This window comes from Macaca fascicularis, chromosome 10, assembly GCF_037993035.2.
Source record: "Macaca fascicularis isolate 582-1 chromosome 10, T2T-MFA8v1.1".
NCBI lineage: Eukaryota > Metazoa > Chordata > Mammalia > Primates > Cercopithecidae > Macaca > Macaca fascicularis.
The window spans coordinates 63,491,998-63,513,680 of record NC_088384.1 but is presented as its reverse complement, the minus strand read 5'-3'; the positions used below and the strand labels follow the sequence as shown (position 1 = coordinate 63,513,680).

The window sequence follows — 21,683 nt, the reverse complement described above, 5'->3', positions numbered from 1 at the left end:
ATTTCTTTTGCTGTGCAGAAGCTTTTTAGTCTAATTAAGTCCCATTTGTCTAAGGTAGTTGATGATGTGCTTCATTTTGAGGACTTAGTCATAAATTCTTTGCCTAGATCAATATCCAGAAGATTTCTCCTAGGTTATCTTCTGTAATATTATTGTTTCAGTTCTTATATTTAAGTCTTTTATCACTTTGAGTTAATTTTTTTATATGGTGAGAGATAAGGGTCCAGTTTCATGTTTCTGCATGTGGCTCTCCAATTACCCCAGCACCATTTATTGAATAGGGTATCCTTTCCCCAGTGTTTGATTTCTTAACTTTGTCAAAGATCATTTGATTGAGGTACATTTCTTTATTTCTATGTGTCTATTTTGTTCCATTGATCTATATTTCTGTTTTTTATATCAGGGCCCTGATGTCTTGCTTACTATAGCCTTGTAGGATAATGTGATACCTCCAATTGTATTCTTTTTGCTTAGGATTGCCTTGGTTTTAGGATTTTAGGATTGAATTTTAGGATTTTTTTCTATTTCTCTGAAGAATGATATTGATAATTTGATAGGAACTGCACTGAATCTGTAGAAAGCTTTTGTCAGTATGGTCATTTTAACAATATTGATTATTCAAATCTATGAGAGTGGAATGTTTTTTCATTTGTTTGGGTCATCTATTTTTTGCATCAGTGTTTTGTAGTTCTCCTTGGAGAGATCTTGTACCTCCTTGATTAAATGTTTTTTTTTTTGGTATTTTATTTTTTGTAGCTATTATGTATGGCCTTGAGTTCTTAATTTGGCTCTAAGCTTCATCATCATTGGTGTATAGAAGTACTGATTTTTGTATATTGATTTTGAGTCCTGAAACTTTAGTAAAGTCATTTATGAAATCTAGGAGTCTTTTGGAGTAGTCTTTAAGGGTTTCTAGGTATAAGACCATATTATTGGCAAACAGAGAAAGTTAGACTTTCTCTTTTACAATTTGGATGCTCTTCATTTCTTCTACCTGATTGCTTTTGCTAGGACTTCTGGTACTCTGTTAAATGAGTGGACAGTGGGCATCCTTGTCCCCTTCCAGTTCTTAGGCAAAATGCTTTCAAATTGAACCCAATCAGTATGATGTTGGCTGTGGGTTTGTCATATATGGCCTTTATTATTTTTAGCTATATTTTAGTTATGTACCTTGTATGCCTAGTTTGGTAAGAATTTTTATCATGAAGAGATGTTGTATTTTGTCAAATACTTTTTACACATCTATTGATATGATCATATGATTTTAGTTTTAAAGTCTGTTTATGTGGTGAATCATATTTATTGACTTACAGATGTTAAAACAATCTTGCATCCTTTGAATCAAATCCACTTGAGTGTAGTGCATTATCTTTTTGATGTGCTGCTGGACCGGTGTGCTACTATTTAGTTGAAGAATTTTGCATCTGTGTTCATCAGGGATATTGGTCTGTAATTTTCTATTTCTGTTGTGTCTTTGCCTGGCTCTGGTGTCAGGGTGACACTGGCTTTGTAGGATATTAGGGACGATTCCCTTCTTTTTGAATTTTGGCACGATTTCAGTAAAATAACTATCACTTCCTTGTTGTACATCTCATAGAATTATCTAGTGAACCTGTTTGGTTCTGGGCTTTATTTCGTTGGGATTTTTTAAAAAATTACATATTCAATTTTACTACTCATTATTGGTCTGCTCAGGATTTCAATTTCTTTTTGGTTCAATCCTGGAAGGATATATGTTTCCAGGAATTTATCTATTTCTTCTCCATTTTCTTTCCTTTTTTTTTCTTTTGGGATAGAGTCTCACTCTGTCACCCAGGCTGGAATGTAGTGGCACAATCTCAGCTCACTGCAACCTCCATCTTCCAAGTTCAAATGATTCTCTTGACTCAGCCTCCCAAGTAGTTGGGATTAAATGCGTGAAATATCATGCCTGGCTAATTTTCGTATTTTTAGTAGAGGTGGGGTTTCACCATGTTGGCCAGGCTGGTCTGGAACTCCTGACCTCAAATGATCTGCCTGCCTCAGCCTGCTAAAGTACTGGGATTATAGGTGTGAGCCACTGTGCCCAGTCCATTTCTTCTACATTTTCTAGTTTGTGCACTAAAATTTTATTCTTCCTTCACCACAACTCAAAGTGTTTTGCATTTTGCTTTCCTGTCTTTTAAAGATATCTTTATATGTATATATATTATATTTTATATATATATGATTGTATATAATATATATGTATTATATATAAATATGATCCAACTTCTTCTAATTTCACATCCGTATTTCCAGCTCTTTGGGAAGCTTAAATCAACTTCAAAACCTCCACAAATGAACTCACTATCTCATGTGATAAGCTCACCAGCAGTCAGGCACCCAGGATGGAAGCTCTGTCACATAGTTCTCACACTCAGTTGGCAAATTCAGATTCCAAAAGTCTCTTGCGGTTCTCAGACCCCATGCCCTTTCCCAGCTACTGTGCTCAATATCCCTGTTTTCCCACAGTTCCCACTTCTCTGTCCTGATGCACCCTGAGTCTTGGCTCCTTTTAAGACTGTTGATTTCAATTTTTTATAATCAGAAAAAGTATAACAAATGTTCTTGCATTCACACAAAAATCAATAGGGTTAGTGTATACTTCAGTTTATAACAAACATTTCTAAAGTGACTGTACAATCTTACCTTCCCATCAAGGTGTGATAGCTCCTACTTGCTCCACAACCTTGGCTTTGAGGCTGTCAGTTATTTTTTCCCCTCTTATATCCACAAATAACTATTGTTAGCATTTTCTAGTCTCTCTCTCTCTTTATATATCAGGATAATGCCACCTAGATTATTCCTCATCTTTTTTTCTATCTAATATAGTATAATGTTCTTCTACATCAAGAAATACAGATGTGTTGGCTAACATCTCCGCAACGTTCCCCCTGCTCCATCCCCTGGTCATCACCATTCTACTCTCAGCTTCTATAAGTTTGGATTTTTAGATCCCACATATAAATGAGATGATGTAATGTTTGTCTTTCTCTGTCTGGCTTAACATAATGTCCTCCAGGTTCATCTGTGTTGTCACAATTGACAGAATAACACATGACTTTCTCTGTTGCATTTGCCCCAAAGCTCTGAGTGCTGTGTCTTGAACACCCCTTTCAATATTTTGCTCTCTGCTTAAAACTTCTATAGGGCAACCACCCTCGATCTCACTAGTGTGGCTCAAATGTCCTGCTGGGCACAAGGCACTGCCCCCTCCAGCCTGCACTTCCCACACTGAGACCCTCCACAAGGGAATCCTGCAGACCCCTGCCAGACTGTGCCCTCCCAGCCTCCTTTCTAGCCCTCATTCTGAAATGCTTGCTTTGAGCCTCTTCCTCATTCTCACTCCTAGGCCACAGTCTCAGCACAGGTGTCATCACTCACAGGAAGCCCCCTTCCCTCGGACCTCCATCCTCCTAGGCTGGGGCGGGCTCTTCCTTGGTGGTGCCTGGCATGACGGCTGCCCATCCCTGGGGGTTGTTGCTGTCTGCAGCCTCCCCAACACCCAGCACCATGTGAGCACTCAGCACGTGGTGCTTCTCAAAATAGGCTGTGAACTGATGGCCACAACAGGGAATAACCAACAGATTTGTGTGCAGTGTTTATTTTGCATCATCATCACATCCTTTTAATTCTGTAATATATTTTAATATTAGGCATCGGGAGTAATTTTCCAAATATTTTTAATTATTTTGGTTTATTTTTCCATGTGACTTTTAGTATCCTCAAAATTATTATCACATATTTTGAATGGAACACAATTAACTATAGATTCATTTGAAACAAATTATTATCTTCACTTTATTTGTTCTTCCCATACAAACAAAAGCTCTAGTCATATTTTATCTCTCTTCTCAGTAAATTTTTCTTATTTTTCACAAAGAACTTGCTCATATCTTTAAAAATATTTTATTATGATAAAATATAGATAACATGAACATTGTCATTTTAGCTGTATTTAAGTATTGAGTTTTACATCGTTAAGTATATCACATTGGTGTGCAAACATCCCCATTCTTCAATGAAATAATTTTTTATCCTCTCAAACTGAAACTTTGTACCCATTAAACATTAACTACCCGTTTCCACTATCCCTTAAGCCCTAGTAACCACCATTCTATTCTAAGTCTCTGTGAATGAGGCCACTGTAGGTAGCTCATATAAGTGGATTACATGGTATTTGTCCTTTTCTTGTCTGATTTATGTTACTTTGCATAATTTCCTCAAAGTTCACTCATATCGTGGCATGTGTCATAATTTCCTTTCTTTATAAGATGGAAGAATATTTCCTTGTATGGGTATATAATAGTTTCTTTATCCATTTGTCTATCAGTGGATATCTGAGTTGCTTCTACTTTTAGGCTATAACGAATAACATTGTTGTGAAAATTCCGAAGAGTATTTTACAAAGTACCTTTCTCTTTAAAAATACTGGTGTCCATTTTCTTGCCTCTAGAGGTGAGATTTTGTTATTCACACATTCCAATTAGTTTTTGCTAGCTTCTAGGAAAACTACTGATGTTTGAATTTTTGCCAGGAATTCAGCCATGTTGCCAAATACCCATCTTGATTTTCGTAACATTTAACTTGATTCTTCTGAGCTTTCTAGACACATGAAGAAATCTTCTACAAATAAGAATAATCTTGTCTTTTTGTTTCCCATATTTTTAGCTAACTCAGTAATACACCTCTTTGCATTTGCAGGAGATCATGTCTTAATGTGTCTTTTTATTCCCGGGACTCAGCATCACACAAGGCACCTAAGAGTTGGTTAAGAAGCCCTTGCTGAATAACAATTTGTGCTTCACACAGGGGCACGTGAAATGCTGCCAGGTGTCACCCATCTTATCCCCTTGCTGTATGCATATCTTACTAACCAATGATTACATAACCTAATGCAGGGTTCAGTGTCACTTTTCAAATATACTCTTTCGTTTATTTCTTAAAGTGTCCTGTGCAGTAATGGTAATAATTCTTCCCATTGTACAGATATATTAACTGAGTCTCCTGGAGATTACATCTCTCGCTCTCTCAGTGGTGCTCCCTCCCCCAGTTTCCCGTTTACCAGTGAGACTTCATTCTCTCAGTTTCTGGGAGTGTGGTCACTGATGGCTCACAGCTGAGTCCCTCTGTGGGCATTGATCTGAGTCAAAGGAAGCTGCTTTGTCCAAGTTCATGCCCTTCCTGGAACTTCCTCTTTCAAATAAATGGCTTCTATGAGAATACAAAGGCCTGATTCTTCTGCCCCAGTGTGCTACCACTCTGAGGCCATCCCCATTGCAGAGCTCTCCACAGGCCTGGCTGTGGCCTCTGCTGAGCTGCACCCCTGCCTGACTTCTCCCTCTGCCCTGCCCCATGCCCCTGCCTCCCCAGCACATGCCTCAGTGAGCCTCTTGCTCCGGAATCTCCATCTGAGTCTGTTTCCAGGAACCCTAACCAAGAGATGGTGGAGTCAGGACCCACATCACAAACATCCTGCCTTTTAAACTACAGGGGGTGTTAAGTTTGTGACAGTTTGAAACATTTGTGTCTAGGAGATTGGATATCTCCCTTCAACAGATGATCCAAATGTTCTTGCACCTGAGACCTGCTGAAGAAAACCAATGCTTCATCTGGAAAGTTACTTGTTCCCAAAAATCTCTTGCTCAGCTGGGTCTTTTTTCCCCTCTTCATCCCTAGTGAAATGCAAACCAAAGTGTCCATCTGTATTGGACTTGGTAAAATATTTTCACTCATATAATTTTCTTTGATCCATCTGATGAGGAAGGTTGGGCAGGTACCAGAAACCCCTTGTACTCTTAAGTAAATAAGTAGGAGGTAGGTTGAGGATAAGGTGTCAGGTCATGTACTTTTCAGCTTAATTATGTTCTTGTCACACAGTAAGCTTCATTTGTCACCCTGGCTGTGGGACTGACAGTAATGTGTCAGCTCCATCTCTCCTAGGAGCGTCCTGGTTGCAGGTAGCAGGAGTCCTGAGAAACACTGGCCGCCTCTCCCATGACCATGACGACACTGGTTATTTACCAAAGGTCGTGGGGGTGGTGTTCACAGAGTTGGACACCATAGCCCTAGGCATCCTGTCCCACACTACAGCCGGAAAGATGAGGAGTAGGAGCAGGAGGAGGTCACAGGTCATGAGAGGAGGGTGGGGGAGGGAGGAGCAAGAAAGAGAGAGAGAGAGAGATAAAGAGAGAGAGAGAGAGACAGACAGAGAGAACTCTCCTCAGGGGCCTTTCTCTGTTTATCCAGCAGATACTCTCTTAGTAGTAACCTGGCCGAGTGCTTAGCAGTTGTTGGCTGGACTTGAGCTCTATTTCCCCAGGGGTGACGAAGGCTTGGAAGTCCATTGGTCCATTGGTCCATTTCCTGATACTTTCAGTCTTTGCACTCAGGGACAGGCAAGAGGAAGGGAATTGACAATGGCTGGTGAGGTTTCCAGAACAAAGTCCCTTAATATGACAGTTCATCGAGAGCTTGTAGAAACTCCATTGTACTCTGAAGTTTATGAATGTGTTTATGCCGAAATGTGCACACACACACAGCATTTCTACAATTTTCATCAGATTCCTAATGAGATCACTGACTGCGCACCATTTCAATGTGTAAGTATGGGTGCTGAGATGTGAATGGAATGCTCTAAACTTGTGCTGAAATTAAATGCAGACCAACCTCTTCAAACTTGGATGTTTCTTACTTTCAACGTAACTGAGCAGCAGGCTACCTCCTCCTTACATTCAATGGGAGTAGAATACAGGAGAATGAAATAGATCAAGCACTCTAAATCCAGCTGGAGTCCACCTGCTAATTGCAATCATTGTGTCCACAGGAATGGTGAGCTCTTTGCTAGTAAACGCTCCTTAGGGAATGTGAACGAAGATACTCTGTTTTCCCCAGGAGCTCACAGTGTAGCTGAGAGAGAATCTATCCAGAAATAGTCAGTGTCATGAAAACCAAGGAAAAATGTATTGAATACTGAATGACTTTTGCAACTCAGGGGGCAGGGGAAGCCCCTGATGCTGAAAATCAACTCCTGATTCACTCGTAATTAATGTGCTATTAAGCATATGCAGGCATGCCAACCACACCAATAGACATTTAGTCATAGGGTTTGTTAGTTTTTAAAATGCAGACATAGAGAGGTACAATGAAAAACAACCTATATCATCACCCAAATACCCATGGATGACATTTAAAATAATTAGAACATATACACATTGTAATAACATTCAAATGAAACAGAAAAATGCAAAATTCTTCTCCTCTTGCTTTTTCTTCTCCTCTCTTCTCATCCTCTCCCCCTTTCTTTCTCTCTCCTTCCCTCGGATGTGTTTGTATGTATAGATATGTGTTTATGTCTGTGTACATGTCTATATACACACATACACCTGTGTTTAGTTTCGTTTTTGGAAAGAGCTTTGTATTAACATACCATATAGATCTTGTTTTCTATAAAATAATATATTCAAAGTGTATTAAATTTTTTTCATTTTAACACATTTATTGCTATCTAATTCTTTTTAATGATAGCTCCATCATGTGTGTGCATAATTTATTTATTCCCTCTCCAGTCATGTCATCGTTTTGATCATCTGAAGTTTGTGCTATTACCAGGATGCTGCCATCCTACCCACAGGTTTCACTGAGTGCTGGTGACACAATGGATGATGTGAATTCCTAACAGGGATTGGTGTAGGGGGTGGGCATGTGACCCAGCCCTAGCCAATGAGACTGCAGGGGTGGTGAGCCAGGGAGGAGCCTCCTCACATTTAGGAAGTAGGTGTGGAACAGAGGCTCTTCCCAAGGCTCTTTCTGCCTCTGGATGTTGGTGTTGATGATGTGATGTCTGGAGCTGTTGCAACCACCTTGCTACTGCCTCACCCAGGGGCTTCTTATCATGAGGGTACAGCATTCTCTTTGCATTCAAGACATTTTTAATTAGGGACTTAGTTTACATGTGGCTGAAAGCCTCTCAGCAGGTCCCAAGGCCTCTGCGGTTTCTTCTGCATGGTTTCTCCTTCCCTCACCTCTTCTTCACGTCTCCTTCTACTTTTGTGGCTGGTGGATTTGTCTCCTCCCTCACATCCCCCTTTGCCCACTCACTATGCAAGAATACTAGAGTCTGCCCATATGTGTGTGAGTGGCACAGACAGGAGGGACGGGGCTGACGTCCCTCCCCTCTATCCTGATGACCCTCCCAGCTGCAGGCAACAGGGATGTAAAACCGTGACCAACAGGTGAGATGACTTGAAGAGATACTTCTTCCAGGACCAACTCCTGCACGTTCAATGAGCACATCAACATAGCACATCATGATACATTTGCACAATTTTGAAGCTCACCACACAACAGTGACCATTTAAAACTGCTGTGTTACTGAGCATTGTTAATACAAAGAGTCTTTAAGATCGTCAATCTTATGTCTAGAAAATTTAGACAGCACTAAAATCTTAGAGCTCACATATGAAAGGAAACTGCAAGAGGCTTTTCCGAATTTGACAACAATCAGGAAATATTGCCTGATATTACTAATATGAGTTTTGAAGCAGAAAAAGGATGTTATGAACCATTAAGTTCACAAATCATCAAGCTGTTAGTGGAAAGACTGGTTTATCTTTCTGCTGTATTTATAAAAGTTCTGTTACAAATTCAATGTCTTATGATGAGGCAAATAGTGATTCATTAGCTGAATATGGAAACATAGGGAGAAAATATTACAGAGTTGTGTCAACTAGTTAATTAAATAAAAACATTATATGAGAGTAAAAATCGTGTGGATTAAGGAAGGGCAAATCTGCCCTTACATCTGCAGGGTGGATGGATGGACTGACGGGGTCAAAGCCAGTGGCATGAACAGGAAACCATGTTTCTCTCAAGCTGCAGCTTTGAAATGTCAAGCAATCTCTTCCTTGGCTGACGGCTGCTTTCTGACTCAATGGAAGACCTTGTTCTCTAGCCTCAGGGATGTCAGAATCTTTGCTTATGACTGAGAAGAACATCCCACTGCTTGGAGGATCTGGGTCCATCTTTACACAGAAGCACAGAGCTGCAGAGAAGGGGTTTCTGGACGGAACGTTCCATATCTGCCTGAACCTTATGGGTTCTGAGGATGTTGGAGGAGCTGGATGCACTTTGCAGTCCACACCTGACCCTGGCTCCTTTACACAGAGGCCTGCCATGCTCTGAGTGCATCAATCCAGCCTCAAAATCCCTTCCTCCAATCCTGTGATAACCATTTTTCCCTTGTTTGTTGAGTCATCTGAGGATCCTTGTTGTGACTTTATTCCCTTATTGCAGTAACCCAATAGTGAGTGTGTTGACTACAGTACTGATTTTGGTGGCTGATTGCACTAGGATGTCTGTTATGTTCCGGATTTTGTGGGTGTTTGCAGTATATCTCAGTGTTTTAAAAAGCGAGTATTTTTGCCATAATTTATTTTCTTTTCCTAAATAAACATTAACTTTTCTGCTTTCTTTGGTATTGCTAATATTGCTCTATTTTTCATACAGAAATCCCCCATGTTGTATGAGCCTCAGGCCCTGCAGCAGCTGCTCTGCCTGTGGTCATGTAGAGCGTCCACCTGCCCAAGGAAAGACTGTGCTGTCTCGTGCTTCCCAGGCCTCCGATCCACTCACCCCTCCTTCCAGAGTGATTTCTCTATGCTGGATGAGGGATTTCCAATCTCTGCCGTTTCCATCTTTTACCTATGATCTGGTGCATGATTTTTTCTGAAGGAACTCCTAGAAGACACTTAACATGACCTGATCAGGAACCGTCTTTACCCTCTTCCAAGGACACAGCCCAGTGCCCAGCAGATGGACCTGTTCATTCTCAGCTTCCCCACATCCTGCTCTGCTCCTAGGGAGCAGACACTCAGGGAAAATGTGGGGGGAGCCCTGTGCAGAGCTCCAACATCACACCATCTTCCCCAAGGTAGAGAGAATTGTGTCAGAAAGGGACTGTTTTTCAAAAAATCAGCTGTCCATTGTGTGCCTGGATGGTGGCCTTTGGTTAAAAAACGCTTCGTCCACATGGAAAATTATGAGCGCCTCCCTGCAGGGAAGACTTTGCCCCCAGCCACAACATCTGTGCACCTGCTGCTCTGCCCTCGGCCCCTCTCTCCCAGTAGAAGCCTGAATCACTAAGTGCACCGGCCGCTGAGAGCATGAGGCCCAGATTTGACTCCCCCTCTCATGGCTGCCTGGGCACTGCTTCACTTCCCACATCACACACTCTGTTAAATCCCATGGGGGTGGAGAGCAAATGGAAGCAGATGCTGCCCATGCTCCCTGCCAGACCATTCTCCTCCTGGCTTCCTAGGTGCGGCACAGTGGGTGCTGGCCTCAGGGCTGTTTCAACAGCTTCCCCTTTGTCATTTCCCCCTCAGTGTTCATGGCAGGCACCCTTGGTCAATGCAGCTCTGAGTGGGGAAGGCATTTCAGAGCCTTGGACCAGAGGTACCTCCTGTCCTGAGGGCTGCACCCCCTTCTCTCTGAACTAAAATAGCAAAGAGAAGGACCGTGTGGGCTTGGGGCCATGTGACTTAGGACTGTAGCCTCCTGCTAGAGGCACAAATATCTACTATTCTATGAATGATGCTGACACTAAGATTGTTTTTATTAATTGAAACATCCTCCTTGGAAAACAGTCCACTACATGCCAGTCCCATTTGTGTTTTAACTTCTCTAACCCTAATATTAAGTTTGACATGAGGACTTTTTAAAACTTCAAGTCCAGAGAATGGGCTGGTGGGTGTGAATTGACAAAACCACCCAGCTTGGGGCACACCCTCCCAGGATGGATGACAGCAGGCGCTGCTTTCTCTGGGTGATCTTGCTTGTCTTTGGTCTGGTTGGCATTACTCCCAATCAGTTACACACACATACACACACTTTTGGACTTTGTTTCCGTATAGGGGCCTAAAGTCTCTTGTGGAAAGAAGCAGACATCGTTCGCTATTTAGTGTCTAGGGGATTTGATGAGAGAAGCTCAGTCCCTGGAGTCTGCTCAACTCTGCAAGCACAGATGGAATCTACGGCCTGGTGAGCTCCACCAAGGCCTGGCCCCTGCCTGTGGACACAACCAGCCCCCTCCTCCTGGTCTGACCAGGAGCTCAGGCCAAACCAGCAGCCCAGCTTCTGGGGCCAGTAGCCTGGGCACTCTGCTCTCCCTGACCCCCTCACCAGGGGCTGCTGCAGTTGAAGGCCTGGGTTCCCAGCACCTGGCTGCTGTCTCCCTGCTCTGAGACTCAGGTCTCCTAAAGCACCTGCTCCCCTGACAGCCTTACTGTGGCCACGTCAATTCCTAGATACTCCTCTGATCTCCACACCAGCAGGACAAGGAGGCTTCATAGGGAACTTTAGAAACCCTGCCTGTGAGCACGTCCCCAGACAGCCAAGAACTGAGGGAGGTGATGCTACTGTTTAATTGCAGGAGTTGGGAGAGTGTGCACTGCACACTGGGGCTATGAGAAGCAAGAAGGAAGGAGCAAGGGCAGAGCTCCCTGCTGAGCAACAAAGGCCTCCTGTCGCCTTCTCTCTCTGTCTCCTGGTGCAGGCACATGAGAAGATCTCCCCCAGGGCGGGGCCCACCAGTCCAGGGGTGGGAGCACTACAGGGGTGGGGGTAGGAGGTGGTCAGTGTGGCTGGCCTTGCACAGACCCCTAGACTTTCCGGCACTTGTAGTTCAGAATGGAAATTTTATTCTCCTGGGAAACTTCATTGATCTGGAAAGAGCAGAACTCTTCCTGTGAAAGGAAAGAGAGGGAGAAAATGAGTGTGCGTTACAGTTAAAGCCAAAGATACCCAGGAATGGGGCATCAGAATGGGGGTGAGAATGGATGGAGATGAGACACTGCCCCCTGACTCCGACCCACCCCTGCCAAGTTCCAGGGCACTGAACCCAACTGGGCAGTGACTATTCCATCGCCCCTCCCAAGGCTCCAAGTCACCAGGTGGCATTGGGCCCCCACCCCAGCCTGCAGGATTCCTGTCCCAGCACAGCCCTGTGAGGAGCAGCCTGTGCAACGCCTCGGGAGCCCCAGGGGTGCAGGGCAGGGGGAGGCGGCTCACTTCCCCCAGCTCCTTCCACCCCCAGCACCCAGGCCAGCACTAAGAGGGGCCAGAGGGAAGAACCCAGGGAACTGGAAATTGCAACTGAAAGTGCCCGAGCTGGTGAGGAGATGACAAGGAGAGTGTGGCTCTGCCCTGAGCTGAGACCTCAGAAGAAATCATGTGTTCTTGGAGAGGCTGGTGTTGGGTGAGCTGGGGCAGGTCCAGGGCTTCTCAGCCAACAGGCATTTAATTCCCTCTAATCTGCTCAGAGTGACTGTGGCTACAGGTAGGTGCCTGAGGCTGGGATTAGACAGAGCCTCTTCTTTCTGACCAGAACCCAGCCCAGCACCTGCTTCCTCCAGTCCAATAGGCAACACCCCAAAGCAGGCAGAGTTGACCTCCCAGTAACCATTACCAAGTTAAAGTCTTCCTAGCAAATCAAATTCATCACCCCTCTCCACACCACTCCATCTGCACACACAAAGGCATCTATATAAACTCACACCAACCCTCACCTACCCGAATCTATGCATGAACCCACATACTCCTTCACACATCCACACACGTGCACACACACTCCTGTGCACCTTCCTCATGTATGCACACATATGCACCTTTCCACATGCATACCCATGTGTGTATACCATCCCACACATACATTCATGCACACACAAAACTCCATATGCACACACACACATTCATTCACTTCACAATACACATCTGTACATGTATGCCAAGCACACATGCGTCTTCCCATACACATGAACACATCCTTGCATACATGGCTTTACAAGTGTCTGCACACATGCACACATGCCTTCCAAAGCATGTACAGGAGTACAGGTGCACGCACACGCACACACACACATACTGCTCTGCAGTTCTTGATGCCCGACCCACATCAGGCACATACCTCTTTCAGTTCTGGCTGGTCATTGAAGGGGCAGTTGTCCAAGTTGGGTTGGGACTTGGTGCATGTGGTTCGACCAAACTTCACATTAAAGTAGTAGTTCACCCCACCCACGACCTACACGCGTGGAAGAGCAGGAAGCAGGGACAGCATGCTGTCAGTTTCATGCACACACAGGCACTTCCCTGTGACTGAGTCACTGGGCTTGTCTGGGGCTTGATGCTGCCCGCACTGTTATCCAAAAGGCACACAAGCCACCTTCTCCTACTGACTGGCTGGCAGGGGTACTGTGTTTATATAGTATGTGCAGATGGAATGGTGTGGACAGGGGTGAGGGCCCAAGAACCAAGGAACTGGAAATTGCAACTCAAAGTGCCCGAGCTGGTGAGGAGATGACAAGGAAAGTGTGGCTCTGCCCTGAGCCGAGACCTCAGAAGAAATCCTGTGTTCTTGGAGAGGCTGGTGTCGGGTGAGCTGGGGCAGGTCCAGGGCTTCTCAGCCAACAGGCATTTAATTCCCTCTAATCTGCTCAGAGTGGCTGTGGCAAGCAAGCTGTCTCATGCAGCCCAGTAGGAGGAGAAACAGGGGCAGGGCAGGTGGAAGCCAGGGCCTAAAACCCCCTTTGTTGGACTTAAGAACAGAAGGCACAGCTCTGGGGAGCCAGCCAGGTGGGACAAAGAAACAGTCCTGGTGCCAGGCTTGCAGGGCAAGGACTAAACACCAAGTAAATGCTCCTTCCCACAGCAAATAATTAACTGAATTCTGCTACCTGATGATGAAATTTCAGCTAACTTCCAGCGCCTGGCATTCAGTCCACAGAGCATCTTATTCCCATCATTTAAGCCAGAGGTATTTTTCCTCATTTATCAGGAGGAATGAGATGCTCACATGCATTGATGTTTTAGGCCAATAAACATTGCTTCCCACATGCCTCCGTTCCAGGTATGATTTTGGAGGCAATAGTTCTCAAATGAGTCACACACCTGCATGTCTTACAGCTGCAACTTCAGAAGAGAACTGAATGCTCTCCCTGCACAGTGCCACTCCCAGACATGACTTGTCAGACAGTGGAGAAGCATGGGATGAGGAACCCTGGGATGAGGGTGCTAGACCTCGCCATGTGGAACCACACACAAGTCCTGCAGAAAAACGTACAAGCCCTGTGATCCCTCCGGTGTCAGTCGGCTCCTCTGTAAAACAGGCTCCAGGGCCCAACGATCTACATCATTCTGTGCTTCACTCCAAGTGAGTGTCACACTTAAGAGGGAGGTGCAGGCCAGCAGGGACCATGACACTAGGGAGTGCCCCTCATGTGCAGGGAGAAGGCTGCAGGAGGAGAAATAGGGCTGGTCTGGACTCCTCTGACTTTCCAAGAGAAGATAGAGGAGCTCTAAGGGCTGGCGGCCCATACAGCCCTGTGGTCACTGTGTCACTGTTTGCTGCTCTGTCATGGGACACAGGTCAAGCTGGGCTTGGTTGCTTGCTGAAGCTCTCTCCCTCCAGATTCAATCACCCCCTCCGCTCTGCTGGGTGACTGCTGTCTGTCCTCATCTGGCTGAGGTCTAACACTGCATCAGCTGGCAGAGGCAGGGGCAGGCATGCTCCACTTCAGCAGGAACCCAGCGGTTCTGGGCTGTAGGGGGTGGTCAGCTGGCCTGAGGGTGGAGGCCGCTAGCCCTAAGGGGCTGTGCCCAGGGGCGTGACTTGGGAGGGAAGCAGGGCTCTGCTGGACAAGGAGCCAGGCTCTGGTGTGGCCTCTGTGGAGAGGACTCAGGGAGGAGGATGAGCCTCATGGCCTGGATCTCATCCTGAACAGCACCAAGCCCACCCAGAGTCAGCAGAGTCTTCACCCACACCTGCTGGACCCTAGGAAATGGCACGGTCACGGCACAGACACAGTGGCTGCTGCAGATTAAAAGAGGCGGAGGGGATGGGACAGGGCTGAACTGCACTCATGGCCTGGGAATGTCCTAGGGCATGAAGGCCATCAGCAGACAGTCAGGGAAAGCTGAATGAGCCTGAGGTTTAGATAATGTTGATTTGCTGAGAATGATCCCAGGGGTGGGACAACACACCCAGCTGGGACTCAGGATCCCCCGGGTGGTGGCAGCACCTACCTGCTGGTAGGCAGCCATCACCTGCAGGGGACGGCTGTAGTACTCATCCTTACTGATGTCCTTATTATACTCTCTGATGGTGAAGTTCAGGACGCGCTGCACACTCTTGTCATTGAGGTCTGCAGCATGGATGTCGCCTGACGAGGTCTTCCTAGATTGGGCCGAGGCACTCCTGGCCAGGACCACCATCAAGGCAGTCAGCAGCAGCAGTAGGGCACGCATAGGCCAGGCCATGGTCTACTGGGACACAGAGCAAGGAGCTGGATCTCCCTGAGAGCAAAGAAGCACGAGGTTGAGGCAGGAAGCCCAGGCCAGAGGGCAGCTGTGCATTTATCCTACCTGGGTACCCCCAACCCCACCTGCTCCCTGACCCCGCCCCTGGCTCCTCTTCCTCTTTCTACCCCTCCTCTCTGTCTCCATCTCCCTTTCCACCCCCAACCACCTCTCTCCCTCCCTAAGTTCCCTTTGCTCCTCCCACGCCTCCTCCTCCTCCTCCTTCTCCTCCTCCTCCTCCTCTTCCTCCTGCTCCCGACTCCTGTCCTGACTGCAACCTCCCCCCAGCCCTGCCCCTTTTCTCCAGTGCTGGAAAGCTTGGCTCACCCTGGATTCCAGAGAGGTGACACTGCTGCCTGGGCTGTGAAATGCTGTGACCGCCTATTTCCTCATAAAGTGAGAAATACAGGGCTTGGCCTCCTAAAGTCTTCAGATGTCAGGGACACCCAGGAGCACGTGGTCACGGTCTGGGAATTCTTGGAGCAGGGAGCTGTTTCAGAAGCTCCGAGGTGACCTTGTCCATGCCCTGTTCTGGGGAACTTCTTTGCCAAACATAAAGTAACTAACCTTTGGGAAAAGGTCACTGGGTTCTCTTTTCATAACTCCTCATTATTCAATAAACAAACCTGTCGCCAGCTTCCCCCTGCACCAGGCAGTCTGGGCAATGGAGCCATGGACATGACCTTGCAGAGCTGCCATCCAACAGAGATGTGACGGAAACCCAGGAGAAATTTAAAACTTTCTAGGAGACACATTTGAAAAAGTTAAAAGACACAGCTGAAAGTAATTTTGGTATTTCTACTTTAACTTAATATATCCAAAATACTTTCAACACATCAGAACTATTCTTAAGGAGCTAGTTTACATTCTTTGGTGTGTGTGTAATGTCTTGAAGTTCCCTGTGTATTTTTTACAGTTAGATCAAGTGTCATTTTGGATTGGCCCCTTTTCAAGTGCCCGGTGGCCACAAGTGGCTGCTGGTGGCTGTGGTACTGCATAGCCCAGCCCCTTAAGGTGTGTGGGAGGATGGGGGAGTGGTGATCAATAATTTAGAGCTCTTGGAGGACGTGTGAGCAGGGAAGGGAATGACCTGGAGTCTCATGGTAACTGTGGGTTGGGCCGGGTGGAAGGTGCAGGGAGACCCCTGGCAGCCAGTGGGGGTGTTGGGAGAGGGAGCAGCAGCTGCGGGATGAAAGTGGGAGCCCAAGAACCTCTCTTGCTCCTCCCCTCTGGGAGACATGGTGCCGGCGCTGGTCCTCTGTGCCCGGAAAACTCATGTAATATTTAAAAAATCACTTTGAATGAGGTAGAATTTACATACAATAAAATGCCTAATTGTATGTGCCCAATCTGGGGGATTTCATAAATGCATACACCTGTGTTACCACTTTGTCCAGACCTGTGACATCTGCCTTGCCCCGGATAGTGTCCTCCTGCGTCTGCAGCTCACCCTCATGCCTACCCTGGCAGCCCCTATCCAGCCCTGTAGACTCCTTTGTCACCAGTCCTTGAGCTTCCCAGGAATGGAGTCCCGCAGAGCGAGTCCAGGTGTGTCTTCAACCTTTGCTCAGCATGGCTTTCCAGAGGCCCCCATTGCTGCATTGCCAGGATTGTGAGTGCTGCTTCTTCCCAGACTGAGAGGACCTGATCAACTGGGTGCCCTGTTGGCTGACAAAGCCCCCAGCTTGGGATGCTGCGGGCCTGGGCTGGAAAGTGACTCCAGGAGTGGGGAGGGTGGAAGGAGGCTCTGAACAGACAGCTGCTCCCTTTGTTCTCTCAACCCCACCCTCCACACCTGAAGGTGACCCTGTGGCAAATGCCCTTATGGCGAAGTGGCAGCTTGGCCAGAAACACCAGGAAACCCTGGGCCATTGCAGGGCACCCAGAGGATTCTCCTGGAAGTGGTGGAGGTGAGAGTAAGCCAGGGTCAGCCCAGACCTGCTGTAATCCTGGGGCTCAGCCATGGCTGGGGCTGGATTAACAGGAACCCGGCAGTGGGAAAAATATTACTCATAGGTGCTCATGTTCAGTATTAGGACAGGGGACCTTGTTAGCCAAGGCAAAGTGACCATCTCACCCCGCTGTGAGTCCAGCATCAGAAAAGCCATGCAGCCCAGCAGATACAGCAGGTGGCCCAGGGATGGTGCTTACTGCTGGGTGAGGGAGGGATGGTCTTCAAACAGGGCTGCACATATGCCTCCTAGTTAGACAGGACATGGGGAGAGATTCCCAGAGAGGGAAAGAGAGGGCAGCCCCTGGCCAGGTGCTTGTGAGCAGAATGGTCATCTCCCAAGTGTGGGAGTTGGGTCTCCTCTGTGGCTCCCACCTTCCCTGACCACTGGGGCTCGAGTCTCAGGAGGATGTGTTGTACAGAGGGTAAGCTGAAATACACACAAATATCTCCCATCTTTTGTCATTAGGAAGGAGGTGCAGGTCATCCACATAACAGGCATATGATGGTGGGTGGAGTGTGGGGTGGGAGCTGGAGTGCTGGCCTATTTCCTGTATGTGATGCCACCAACGGTGGTCATCCGCTGTCAGGACTCGAGCTATAGGTGGGGTCAACAGGCCTGATACAGTGACCACTCTGATCTTTGTGGATCAGACCCCCGCGTAGGGCACTCTCAGGAGCTACAAGAGATGCATCCAGTGTGGGTGATGGTAAGTGGAAGGTTAGGGTAGATGGACAGCTGCTCCAGCTGCTGGATGACTTTGGAAAAATCTTTAGCCTTCTCTATGTGTCATGCATATGGAAAGGTGAGCTGCTTTGTAAATGGGAGTGTCTGGTGGGTCAAAACCAGCAAGATAAGTTTGATTCTGCAGTGACATTTAAGTGTGGTCAAAATTTATAGTAGTCCAGTGGTTTGGCAGGCCTGTACAGCTACTCTTGAGGCTGAGGCAGGAAGATCTCTTGAGCCCAGGTGTTCCAGACCACACTGCGACACAGTGAGATCCCGATTCAAAAAAAAAAAAAAAAAAAAAAAAAGACGGAGCCTTAGTTCCTATAGTTTACAGCTCCAAGGACGGGCTGGCAGGGACCCAGAGAGAAACAATGGACTCAGGACCAAGCCTGGGGCCTCCAGCACCCTTGTAATCTGGGGGAGTCCAGCTGCCCAGGAGGGGGCATGTTTCCCTTCTGCCAGGGGATGAAAGAGAAAGCCGTGTTCTCCCAGGCTGCGTGTGTAACTTGATCCTATGATTGAATTAGTGGAGTGAGAAATTAGGTGAGTGACAGAAGTCCTCTATAATAAATAAGCAATAAAGGGGAACACTAAACAATATTATAACCAATAAATACCTAAAGACATAAACATCACCTAAAGTGCAAGTGGTTAAATCAAGTTGGCCAAGAGTTGAGATCTGCACATCTGGGTTTTGAGCAATTAACAGTCAGTGTCTACGGTAGGAGCTGAGACTGAGCAGCCATGGGATTTGGTGGCTTCTCAAAGGGGAAGCCCAGAATCCTTCTTTATGGAGTGCTGGGAGTTCTCTGGGGTCAAGCTTGTCCCTTACACATGCCTTTCCTCCTTACGCTTCCCTGCTCCCAGCTGTGGGGGACCTGAGATGCTCCTGGACCAGTGGCCGCCATTGGTAGGCATCTGGGCTCCGATGGGGATGAGGCCACGTTATTATGAACTGTGGTGCTCGCCGGGAAGCACGTCCAAAGCCCTGCAGGAAAAGGGAGTGCAGAGCCCAGGATCTGAGGTCTGGTAGTTTGGCGCTTTATGGGCGGAAAGAGAATCCTTGGGAAGTTTCCGCTCAGGGATCAATGTGTAAACAGCGCTTAGGATTTTAGATTACAATGTTACTATTTATTTTCTCAAGGAGTACATTCTTCCGAGCAGAGCCAGTGGCTAGAGAACCACAGCCGAGTGGAGAGGACAGGGAGAGGGCCCTGGGAACTCAGGCTGCTTGCTGGTGCCCCGGGGACTTACCCCAACGTCCTGGTCACAGCCTGCAGGGGCCTGGCCCAGAAGAAACCAGATGGCTCTGAGGGGAGAGCAATCCTCTTGGCATCTCTGGGTGGTCAGAGTTTCCTTTCTAATCCCCATTCAGATCACCGCTGGGACTTCCCTGTCACTGTTTGTCTAACCTTTAGCAGAGTGCAGTGGCTATGGAGAGTGGTTCCTGTTCCTGCCTGGAATCCTGTGAAACTCAATCAGTGGGTGCTGGAGCTGGAGCCAGAGGCCATCAGGGCAGCCCTGCTGGCTCCTGTGGCCCTGCCTGCCCTCTCCTCCTGTCACAGAGGGGCTGGATCCAGTGACAAGACTTTCTCTAATGAACCTTTAAGGCTCCTCTGAGCCTTCTTCTCCACTAGGCCTCAACCTTGGTCTCCAGCTCCTACCTGCCAGCTCTGCATTGCCCAGTTTTAGGAAAGAATCCTGCTATGTCATTTTAGGGAGAATCCTGCTGTCCTTGGGACCTGATCACCCTTGACATCTGATCAGGTTCCTCACGCCTCACCTTTGATGTCTAAGGCTGTGTCCTGCCTTTAGCAAGAATCATGTCTGGTCGGTTTATCCAGAAACCCCTACCTTTGATGGCTCTGCTTAGTAATTTTTTCTTCACCAGCTTCCACACCCTGCTCCTTGGTTATAAATCCGCACGTGCTCTTTTTATATTTGGACTTGAGCTCACTCTGTCTTGTTGTGAGAATGTTGACCCCATTACAATTGTCTTGAGTCATCTCAACCAGGGCCAGGATTCCAGCAGGGAAGCTCCTCATCCCCCTGTCCATGACGTCATCACTGGACTGCCTGCAGGCACCACCAGTTCAGCACGTCTATTGCTACGGTCATCATTTTCCCCACAGACCTGCCCCTAATGGAGAGCACGAAATGTAGGTTGGATTCGGAAGGAAAGGGCTGTGCTCCACGTGTCACATGGCAGTTGTAGACGCCAGCAGAAACCACACAGTTGATGGGGGAGGAGATTTGCCCTCTCTGGACACCACATGGGGTGGACTGTGGGTCTCTGCCGGGAGGGGTGTTCAGAGCATCCTGTATGCATCAGTTACCTGCTGCTGCATCAGAAGCCACTCCGAACCTTCCTGGCTGAAAGCAACATGATGTGTGGATTCTCACGACTCTGGAGCTGGCCGCGGCTCTTCCGCTGGTCTTGCTGGGTTCACCTGGGGGCTGCATTCAGCTGGGGAGGGCTGGGAACGTGCTCAGCGGGGATGGTGGGCATCTCTTTCCAGGCGGTCTTTCATCCTCAAGAAGGTGAGAGGATATTTTTACATGAAGTCGCTTTCCATGATCGCATTTCAGGAGCCCAGCTCCCAGGAGCGGCCTGGCCCCTGCCAATTGCAGCATGTCTATGCCAGTCCACTATAAAGCTGCTATTTTTCACCTTATCATTAACAAATGTTGCACAAAACAACACTTTGAAATATAACTATATCCTACTTCTTATCAAATGTTCACTTTCTAGCTTTAGCATACAATGATAATTGTTGTTTGAATCAATTGTTATTATGACTGGTGTGAAAAGGTTGTTTCTAATTTCATCATTTCTTCTACATTTATCAGTGGCATTCATTCTACTGTTAGGAAAAACTTTCTTTTCTTCTATCTGCCTATCTATTTACCTACTGACCTATTTGCCATTTATCTCTCCATAGATCTATCTGACTCATGGTTTCTTATTTTATTCAATGAGTTACGCTGTTATCGCTATTTATTCCTATGTGTAAATTCTCTCAGAATTGGCTATTGGGGGCCCCATCAAGCTGCTGCCTGCATTCTTGTGACATGTTTTAATCACTATTTGAGTCTATTTTTACTTTCTGACGCAACAAGAAGTTCCAGATGTATCTTTCACTTTTCTGATCCAACCTTAGAATCAGTGGCTAGAATCTGCGGTGAGTTTAGAAAGCAAAGCCCAAGTGCAGCCTGTGCTCATTGCTCCTGGATTGCCGTGGGGCCTCGGTCCGTGCTTCTCAACCTGGGGCAGAGGCACCAAATGTGCTTCCCAGAGCACATGTCGGAATGTCTGGGACAATGTTGGTTGTCACTCCTTGGGAGGAGGTGATGCTGTCATTTTGGGGATAGAGGGCTTGGATGCTGATAAACATTAGGCAATGTGCAGCACAGCTCCCAGAGGCAGAGTGATTAGGCCCACAATGTCAAGAGTGGGGAGGGTGAGGGGCCTTGTTCCAGGCCTCCTCCGTGGGACAGAGCTATGAAATCCACACATGAACATACCCACGTGTTGATATTTATTTTTACATTATCTGTCTATATGTTATAAACCATAAGTTAATACTGACCTCACTTCCAACACTGTGAGATTCATTCTGGTTCTTCCCT

At 46.9% G+C, this 21,683-nt stretch overlaps 1 protein-coding gene across 2 annotated transcripts; it reads right to left on the bottom strand.

Annotated features, from left to right (window-relative positions):
* Positions 1–8,614: 8,614 nt before the first annotated feature.
* CST5 (cystatin D) lies at positions 8,615–15,405 on the bottom strand. 2 transcript variants are annotated; one of them, XM_015457730.4, is made up of 3 exons: positions 15,100–15,405; positions 12,986–13,099; positions 8,615–11,765 (listed from the first exon to the last, which is right to left on the bottom strand). In XM_015457730.4, the coding sequence occupies exons 1-3, from the start codon at positions 15,331–15,333 to the stop codon at positions 11,682–11,684; spliced, it is 432 nt and encodes a 143-aa protein (XP_015313216.2). In that variant the 5' UTR covers positions 15,334–15,405; the 3' UTR covers positions 8,615–11,681. The 2 variants fall into 2 exon arrangements, with proteins under 2 accessions (XP_015313216.2, XP_073860723.1); XM_074004622.1 differs by lacking the exon at positions 12,986–13,099.
* Positions 15,406–21,683: the final 6,278 nt, after the last annotated feature.

What these genes read in the sequence shown, in the direction of transcription:
- CST5 (XM_015457730.4), bottom strand. Translation starts at nt 15,333, where the DNA reads ATGGCCTGGCCTATGCGTGCCCTACTGCTGCTGCTGACTGCCTTGATG. An exon ending in TGATGGCTGCCTACCAGCAG is followed by an intron (nt 13,100 to 15,099) that starts GTAGGTGCTGCC and finishes CCACGCGTGTAG; the next exon opens with GTCGTGGGTGGGGTGAACTA. An exon ending in ACCAGCCAGAACTGAAAGAG is followed by an intron (nt 11,766 to 12,985) that starts GTATGTGCCTGA and finishes TTCCTTTCACAG; the next exon opens with GAAGAGTTCTGCTCTTTCCA.